The 10,203-nt window shown below is 31.8% G+C and overlaps 1 protein-coding gene and 1 long non-coding RNA gene across 3 annotated transcripts; both read left to right on the top strand.

Moving 5' to 3' along the window:
- The first annotated feature begins 114 nt into the window (after window positions 1–114).
- Window positions 115–10,137, top strand: LOC106054563 (uncharacterized). The gene is made up of 3 exons (XM_013210478.2): window positions 115–384; window positions 3,128–3,271; window positions 9,860–10,137. The coding sequence occupies exons 1-3, from the start codon at window positions 246–248 to the stop codon at window positions 9,907–9,909; spliced, it is 333 nt and encodes a 110-aa protein (XP_013065932.1). The 5' UTR covers window positions 115–245; the 3' UTR covers window positions 9,910–10,137.
- On the top strand, window positions 3,278–7,023 carry LOC129927779 (uncharacterized). Of its 2 annotated transcripts, XR_008779455.1 has the most exons (4): window positions 3,279–5,014; window positions 5,812–6,119; window positions 6,224–6,599; window positions 6,782–7,023. It is a non-coding gene; the product is annotated as an uncharacterized LOC129927779 (long non-coding RNA). The 2 variants fall into 2 exon arrangements; XR_008779454.1 differs by having other exon boundaries at window positions 3,278–6,119.
- Window positions 10,138–10,203: the final 66 nt, after the last annotated feature.

Genomic DNA, 10,203 nt, shown 5'->3' with positions numbered 1-10,203 from the left:
GCTCCAAATCTATTGTCATTAACAAATTTTCTGAATTTTTTAAATAAGATTTGTTTTTCTTATTTTTTTGTTCTGTTTAATAATTTAAGATTTTTGACGAAATGCCCTTGACCTTAATATTATTAACTTTTTTTTTTCGTTATTTTCTACTCTAGGATCAACATCAGCTGTAGAGTCTGGTCTATTATTCTAGATATCTATTTAGAATCTAGTCTATAATAGTATAATAGATCTAAACAAGTAAGATGGTTGGGCCTGAAATAGCTCGACGCTTGCCTGTTTTTGATAATCTAAGAATTACATATCGCCAAGTAATTGGTGTGTTTATATTTGGTGCCGCGTCAGCCTGCTATAATCTAGCACGCAGAATACCACCTCGATCAAGTAAGTTTAGTTAGAGTCAGAATTAAAGATCTAGAATTCTAGATAGATCTATTAGTAAAAACTTTTGATCTAGATTTAGATCTAGATCTAGGTAGAGCTAGAGGTCTAGGGAGGGTCTATCTAATAGATCAACTATAATCTATAGAATAATTAGATATTATTATAATTAATTATTAACTGCAAAAAGCTTTCTCCTCTCATTCTCATCTAAGTAAGTATAGTATATGATATGTATTATGTACAAACATAATACTTAAATTTTTTAATAGTGCCTTGCATGCATTTTGTGTGCAGTAAAGTTAATTATTCAGTGGCAATTTACGTCTCGAGAGATTATCTTTTCCCTTTGCAACTTCTTGTGTGACTAAAGAGGCCAACCCAATCCTTGATACACAGCTGCGATCGCAGGTTGGGCATATATAATCACCAGGCACAGTTGCATTTTCACCCTTCTTTCTGCTTCTGTTGTGTTTGACATAGATGCAATCCGTGACCCTTCCTTTATGCTCTCTCTCCATGTGGATCTGTCCAGTGCCACCTCTTCCCAGTTGCCAGTGTCGATTTTGAAGAGCTTCATGTCGCGTTTGCATACATCCGTATAACGTAAAATTGGGCGACCAGCGCCTCTCCTGCCTTCTATTAGATCGCCATACAGGATGTCCTGTGGAAGTCGACCTACTGGCATTCTATGAACATGGCCAAGGCGTCTGCTGCTGATAACAGAGCGGATGTCCTGGCACCCTGCTCTTTGTAGCACTTCTCATTCGTTATCTTATCTTGCCACCTTATTTTAAAGATCCGCCTTAGACATCGGAGGTGGAAGACATTCAGCTTTTTTTCCTGCCATGAGTAGGTTGACCATGTTTCACTTCCGTACAGCAAGGTGCTCAACACACAGGTCCTATAGAGTAGGGCTTTAGTACTGCTAGTCAGCAATATGTTGTCCCAAACTCTTTTCTACAACCGTGACATGGTGGCCATTTCCGTTGGCTATCCTGTTGTTTATGTCTTTATCCAGTAGAGTGTTGTTGGATATGATGGAGCCAAGGTAACAAAAGTGATCAACAATTTCTAGTGGTTGGCCATTAATGCTTACTTGAGGTGCAGCTTTTGTGTTTTGGACAAGTATCTTAGTCTTGCTTTGACTGATGTTTAAGCCGAACTTCTGCAGCAGATAGTTTGTCAACCAGGGACTGTAGCTGAATATCAGAATCAGCCACAATAGCTGCATCATCAGTATACAGGAGTTCCCTGATGAGTAGCTTCCTAAGCTTGGTTTTTGCCAGCAGCCTTGATACATTAAATAGTTTTCCCAGAGGATCTTGTATGGAGGAACACCTTTGTTTATGTCGTTGTACGCATAATGCAGTAGACAGGAGAAGAATATGCCAAACAGAGTAGAGTAAAGTTAATTATTACAACTCAAGTATCTATATATATATATAGTCTAGGCCTAGGTGTAAGTGTAACTCTAGTCAGTGGAGTACTTTTGGCCTAGTCTAGCAGGTTGCGCTATTGAAAATTGATAACAAATGGCTACTTTTGATTTGGTGGTTATTTTTGCATTCATATACCAAGAGCGTAGAAAGAGGTAGCTGAGTGGTTAAGCTTTTGGCTTCCGAACCTGAGGTCCTGGGTTCAAATCTCAATGAAGACTGGGATTTTGAATTTCAGATTTTTTGGGGCACCCCTGAGCAACCCAATGGCTTCCGAACCTGAGGTCCTGGGTTCAAATCTCAATGAAGACTGGGATTTTGAATTTCAGATTTTTTGGGGCACCCCTGAGCAACCCAACTCTAATTAATCTGGCTTTAGTTTGGAAAAGTAAAGGTGTTTTGTCGTTGTGCTGGCCACATGACATCCTGCTCGTTAACCAATGGCCAAAAAAAAACAGATGACCTTAACATCAATCATTTGCCCTATAGATCGCAAGGTCTGAAAGGGAAACTTTATGCCAAGAGCGCAGATTAACATCGCTTAATAATCACGTGATTCTTATGTCAATCAAGATTCTACAAATTACTAACCAATATAAAGTTATCATTGCTGAAACACATCCTATTTTTGGAAACTTCCTAAAAATCAACTTAGTTAAACAATCACATCAAATTAGGTATCAAAATAAACACCATTTTTGTATCAAACAAAGTGATACTCTTTTATAGAAGATCATTGGAAAAATAATGACGTTTTATGCACTTTTCTGGCATTTATAACTAAGAACATGACTGAAAGCGCAAGGACCAGCCTTTACCACACTTCTGGGATTACAAATATGGCGGTTGTTGAAGTATCCATTTAATAGATCTATAGTGACTATAGTTATATATGTAACAACTTCACTGTGGACTAACTGTACCGGACTGTAGCGTTGTTGAACTGAACTGGCCTCTCTTACACACTGTCTCTATATCTCTGGCTTTTGATCACATTTATCATATCACCGCTGATATTTATGTGTAATGTTCATAACTGTACTGTCCACTGACACAGTTGACTGCTAAGCAGCACCGTGACCTGTGTTATAACTGTAGTTCTTACTTGAAGTGTTATTATTCTTATTGTGAATTGTTGTGTATATTAAACATTTATGTTATCCCTTAATTGTCTGCTGAGTACAACTTTGAGTAGTATGGATTTTGAAGAAAACGTCAGTTTTAATACATCTCCTTAAGTAAAAATATGTATGCATCAATATTTAAAACATCAAATTGACCTATCTTAAAGGCTTTTTATTTTACAGCAATGATAAGACACTTTCTGGTAGCTTCTCTTGGTCTCTATCCTGGAAAGAAAGCTGATGAGCTTTTGGAGAAAAAACGAAATTACCATGTATTGGTCTTGGAAGATTATATTTCTAGGCACCCTGAAGATTTTCCTTTAGCAAGTAAGTGTCTCAGTTTTATTAGATTTCTGATACAAAGACTTTTTATGCTTGGTGTTGTTAAAAAGTATGAAACTACTTAACTTTTCCAAATGTTATACAGAGAAATATTTTTAACATTTATGTGGCATAAAAAAGGTAGAATTGGTGAAAGGTTCAAGTTTATTTAACAATAATTCTTTTGTTTTTTCTGAAATCTATTGGAACAAATGAAAAGGATTGCAGTCTGCTTTTTTTAATTTTACATAATGTGTTTTGATTTATGATAGTGCCAAGACAATATCAATGTTTTCTCTAGAGGTTATGATAGTGTTTTCATGCTGATAGAATAGCAACAATGTGCATTATAGTCTACAAGGCCACAGACACAGTTACTTCTTAACAAGGTTTGCTGGAATCAAAAATATGTTTATTATTATGGGCTTCTTCATTCGCGAAATGACTTTGGATCATCTCATGGAAAAGATAAGAATGCCTGAGTATTATCTATGGTTGGAATTAAGTCAACCACACAGCAGTTCCCCCCTCTCCACCCCCTGATCTATCCAAAGGAACTGCGATTGCCGATAACAGTTTCAGATCAGCAGCATTGCAGGCTCTGTCAGGGTCATTTGTGTGCTACAAGCTGACTGTGTGGGTAGCCAGCCAAGGCTAATGAGCCCCCCGTGCTTGAAGCACTGGTTTAGGCGCCAGTTACTCTTTACCTTTACAGTTCTGCCAGGCCCAATGTCTGAGCCACACATGAAGGCTAGGAGTTGGACTGCTTGTCAGAGGCTTTTTGAGACATATGCCATTGAAATATTTTATAAGTAAAGAAGTGCTTATTTCCATTAACACTTCCGGCAACAACAACCTTAAATATAAATTATATTACTTCACTATTCTCAAAGAAAAAGAAACATTATTTTTTTATTGTATTTGTCATGAATCGATACTGTTACCTAATTCTACCTCTTTCCAGATAAAAAAAAAAGTCTCGTACATCAGTTTCTAGAAGGTAGTGATGGGAACTAAACTAATTTTTTTTAGTTAAACTAAAACTAAGTTTGAACTAAAAAAAAGTAATTAAACTTTTAGTTAATCACAAATTGAAAAAATTAGTTAAACTAAACTAAGAAACTTTAGTTAAACTTTTACTAACTATTTTGACCTTTTTTAAGGATGAAACAGCCAAACATGAAAAATATAAAGCACAACCAATCTCTGTTGCAAAATGTAATAAACATTTATTTGTGCACATGAAAAAATATTTAGATCTAAATGTCTTTTGGGATAGATGTAGATCTTAATAGAATCACTAGAATAATAGTATATTGATACTATTTTAGAAAGAAATTAGAAGTAATTGTCCAAGTTCTAATATAAGTTACCTTTAGAAGTAATGATAAAACTGCATGTTGACTCTCTAACTAACTCTAGATTCTAGAATATTCTGGATCTAATATCTTTTACAAACGAAATGATCAGAAATATAATCTGGATCTAGAATTAGTTATAATAGATACTTCGATTTTCCGGTCGCGCGAGATTTTTTTTGGTTACCGGAACCGGTAGTATTCGTGCGGCAGTATTTAAGCCGATAACAATATAGATTTCGTTCCAGTCTGGTTTTGTCTTCAAAATCAGACACAAAAGGATAGTCAGAGCCCTTTGTTTGTTCAAGGATCGGATATCAGTTAATTCTTTGGATTTATATCAGTGCTTTTCTATCGTCTTCATTGGAGTTCCAGCGTGTTGAGCATAGGGGTAAGTTGACCATCCATAATTTTTTTATTATTCTGAAAAGCATATTTTTTAAAGTCAATCCGTGTACCTTAATATCTAATCTAACTATTTTTGTTCATATTATCGCAATAAGTATTCCACTTTATTAGTAAAAACGGACCCAGTGCATCAGGTATCTTGGCTAGAAAACGAAACCAGCCGCCATTACTAACCGGAAATGATAGATTCAATGGTTATCAATGGCTGCATAGCTTTTTTGTTAGATCGATTTTTTTTAATCCATCATCAAGAACAGTTTTATTTAGTCATCCGTGATTTTGAATGCAATTTTTAAAATTTTTAGAATGATTTTAAACTAGTTCAATTATTATTTTTCGTTTTTAGTTAAATTTCTTGCAATGGCTGGTAATATAATTGGGATAATTATAAAATAATTTATAAATACAAAATTTTAAGTGATAGTTACCATAATAATCACTACTAAATATAAGTTATAAACAAAATATAACACAAATCAATTGAAATATCATTTTATTTCAATGAAAATACTTTTTCAGATATTAATCTATAGATCTACTTAAATCTACTATATTCTCTATATGATTTAGGATAATTGTAGAAATTTATTTTAAAGTAAAGGCTTGGCTGGACTTATGAAGTTGAGCCTTCTATTTTACATTAAATGTCTTATATCCTTTTATAAATAAAATCTTTAAACTGCATTTTATTAAAATAGTACATATGTGTAATTTTGTTTGAAAAAATTTTTTTTTCACAATTAAATAAAACTAACTTTTTTTTTGTTACATTTTCCCCAGATAATGTGGGCGTGGCAGGCCTTGATGTCGATGTTGTTGACAATAAGTTTCGAAGGCATATGACTGATGTGAAGAACTTTTGCAGGAAGATTACCCGCAGCTGGCACCTAGTTGCACCCTACTTGGATAAAAAAATTTCTATCGATGCTGCTGGCAAAAAGACACCTATCCAAGTCCCAAGACAGCACTGAACGACCTAGTATGGTGAAGAAGTTGCGACCTGAAGGTGATGTTGAGGCTACTGAAAGGCCAGGTAACACAGAACAACACTGTGCTTGTTGTTGCAGAAAAGCGGTTAGTCTTTTAAGGTAATAACTTTCACATTTTCTTTTGTAAATTCATTTTTATAGTTTCAAAACAATTCCTTTTTAGGTGTCTCAACCCTTTTGACATTTATTATATTTATTAACAGGGCTTTTTGGCAAGATGTTGACAGAACCGTGGATGACACTGATCTACAAAATGAAAGATGAAACATTTTAAAGATACCATTTATGCAGCTATTATATTTATTCTCTTGTTTTCTAGATCTCTCATGTGAAGGTCTGCATTGACAAACTAAAGCCACTAAAGGCCATTGTGGATTCTCTACTAAGTGATTGCTTTGGCCAGACTCTGGATACTGAAAATCTCGTTCTGAAAACCCTGAGAAATGTGACTGTTGATGAAGTATTTATCGAGATCACTAAAATACTTGCTGAAGGTTTTTGTAAGGTGCTACAGAGACAGTACTTCAATTGATAATTTCATACAACAAACAAATCCATTATGTGCTTACCCATCAAATAGTTAGATATATTTTATTTTAAGGGAACATGTTGCATATCTGGGATATTTATTTAATGTGAAAAATATAATTTCACAATACAGCTGATAATTGTGCTATGAACCATTTATATTAAGTCTTGATAATTTTACCTTTTCAGCAAGGATATATTGTTATGCATTAAAAGTATTTATTCTATTTCAGCAAAACAGATAGGGTACACCCAAACAATGTTCATCTTCAAACAATCATGCATGATCCTCGCAAGCTTTGGATACTGACGTACATTTGCAAACGCACTCAGACTGATGACATCAAGAAATCTATATTTGTTATTTACATTATATGTAAATTTAAATACTCTTTTTTTTTTCAAATTTTTTTTAATTTTGTAAATCTTGTATAATTATCTCTAAAGTCTAGATTAAAATGTTACAGCTCTCAAAGTATGAAATAGAAATTTTTGGTTTTTATTTTTGTGTTGTTTTTCCAACATGTTATTCATCCAAAGTTTATTATAAGTATCAGCAAAAAGTTGTTCATTTCAGTTAAAAGCTTAAAAAGTAATTTACGGCTAAAAAAGTTGCAACATTTTAAGTGTCAACATAATGAAAACTTCTGTCTCAGATTATAATAAAATAAACAAATAACACATAATCATGCATGCATTCCTGTAGAAAACTTCATTTAAATTTCTCAATTAGTTAAAAATTTATAACCAACATAAATTTTGGTTGTTATAACCATAAGTGTCAACATAATATTTTGTCGAAAAAAACTCAAACTTGTCATTCCACATTTATCAAAAATCAAATTTTCAAAAAAATTCTTATCTCAGTGTTAAAATAGAATAAACAAATAACACATAATCATGCATTTCTGTTCAAAATTTCATTTAAATATCTCAATTGGTTAAAGAGTTATGACCAACATAAATTTTGGTCGTTTTTTAAATTGTCGTTCCACGCTAACAAAGAAAATTTTTTTTTCTTAAACGTCTTTCTCAGCGTTATAATAGAATAAATAAATAACACATATTCATGCATTTCTGTTGAAAATTTCATTTGCATATCTCTATTGGTTAAAAAGTTATAACCATTTAAGTGTCAACATTTGTTGTTTTTTTTTGTCGTTTTCGAAATGTCGACCCACATTTAAGAAATTTTTTAAAAAGTTTCAACTTCTATCACAGAATTATAAAGAAGAAATAAATAACACATAAACATGCATTTCTGTTGAAAATTTCATTCAATTATCTCTATTGGTTTAAAAGTTATGACCATTTATGTGTGACTATGTATTCTGTTTCTGTCGTTTAACACCTACCCCTACATCAAGGGCTTAACACAGAAAAGTGTTAATAGATATCCCAGATTTAAAATTGTCATAATTATCAGAACATAATTGCGCATTTCTATGGAAAATTTCATTACATTATCTTTAAGCGTTAAAAAGTTATAGCAGTTTAAATGTATAAGCTCCTCCTTTCGGTCACAATTTTTTTGGTATTTTAATAGGCTAATTCTCCGACACTAAAATGGTCATAACTTATGTTCTAATTAACCTAGAAGCATAAATGAGGTATCAAAGAACTCCATTCAAAAAGATCTATCTAACTATAATAGTTTCATTTAGATTCATTAAAGTTGAATTTTTTATCAAAGTAGATTCTAGCTACTAGACCTAGATCAAATAATTAATATTTTAATCTAAGAAATACTAGTTACTACTACTACTAGATCTAAAATCTAGATAGAGTCTAGTAGATATCTTAGTAACTCTAGATCTAGAGAGTTTAGATTATTATAATTATGATTATAACTAGATATGGGTATTTAGATCTATATACTCTAGTACTACTACTACTAGTAGATAATACTAGATTCTAGATCTAATAATAATATATCTGGATAGTAGAAATAGGTATAATTATAATAGAAGTAGATGTAGATCTAGTCTAGATTTAGTTAATTTAGTATTAGATCTAGTATAGTGATGACTATTATTATTATTATTATTCAGACTATTATAATTATAGTCATTATACATCTGTCAATTCTATCATCTGATGCATCTTAGGTTTTAGTATCTAACAGGCCTAATAAGTAATCTAGATATATCTAGATCTAATCTAGACTCTAATTAACTCTAATTCTAGAATAGTAGAATCTCTAAACTAATAGATCTAGATCTAGTCTAATAAAGTAAAGTAATATAGATTTTAATTAATAGATCTATAATTAAACTAGGATTTTAACTAAACTTTTTTTTTAATTAAACTTTGGCCTTAACTAATTTTTTTTAGTTAAACTAAAAGTTAGCAACTTTTTAGTTAACTTTTGCCCATCACTACTAGAAGGTCATAGTTCATAAAATATTTAGAATAAAAGTTTCTTTGATTCTGGAAAATACTGTTTAAAAAAGTATAAATTGGGGAAAAGCTAGTTAGTCTGGGTCCTTGCATTCTAACTGGTTTTTGCATTGTAATGAGTTCTTAAACAGTTGTGGGTCCACTAGTTAAAGTTGTATCACTAATAAGATGTTTCAGTAATAAGTTATATCAGTTAAAGTTGTATTAGTAAAAAGTTGAATATTAACAAGATATTTGTCAAGTTGTTGAATTGAAAATCTATGTTCAGCTTAAATTATAAAAAAAAAAGAACACAGAAGTTTCTCTGGTGTGTGCTATTATTAATATAAAAAAGAAAGGATACTTAATGTATTGAAAGAATAATAAATATTTGGCAATAAAGAAACAGAAATCACCATAGTATTCATTTCAGAAGAGCAAATATTTTGTTTTATTAAAGAATCTCCCAAATATCTTTTGGCAAGGTCAACTCTAGGACATTATTTCAAGACAGTCCTTAAGTTCTTTTTTGAAAGTCAGTCAGCTATAGAATTCAAACCTTTTGAATTTGCCAAAAGCAATTTCCCTTCATTTAACATATAAATGTTTAACTTTAAACTTAACCATTTTATTTTGTAGTATGTTTAAGATTTCTTTAGAATTGAGGATTATTTTATCATAGGACAAACGTCCTGCAAGTTGGCAGGAAGTAGGCAAGGTACCACATCAAGACATTCAGAACCACACGCCAGTCTGATGTGCTTACCACATGGGCAGCTATATTCAGATATCTATTTAAAAATAAAACAATATGAAGTAGCAAATATTGACCTTAATCAAAATAAAGAATAATTTTAAAAATTCATTATACTTTTGATTGCTTTTTTTTTTTTTTTCAATTCTAATTAAATTTGTATTTTTTTTTTTTCCAGCTCCAAAGAAATACAAAGATTTATTGCTGCCTTGGACACCTGTGCGATAGATGTTAGCTGTGGTTAGATTGTGTATGAGTATTGAAAACCATGAATATATTATTGTGTTAGTTAATCTTGCTTGGAAGTTTTAAACATGTTTTTTTATTAGGTTGACATTACAACATATTTTCAGTTAGATCTATATTCAGGTGAAACAAAAATGTTATTTGATAATGTCCTAGCTTTTTATATGCTAGCCAATGTTCTGATATGCAAATAAACCTGATTATATATAACCATGACTTTGTTTTTAATTAAATTGTACAACTGTGAAAACACTGGTGTGCAAAAGTTCATGTCTA

This window comes from Biomphalaria glabrata, chromosome 8, assembly GCF_947242115.1.
Source record: "Biomphalaria glabrata chromosome 8, xgBioGlab47.1, whole genome shotgun sequence".
NCBI lineage: Eukaryota > Metazoa > Mollusca > Gastropoda > Planorbidae > Biomphalaria > Biomphalaria glabrata.
The sequence above is the reverse complement of the archived record's forward strand: the minus strand, read 5'-3'. Positions and strand labels throughout refer to the sequence as shown.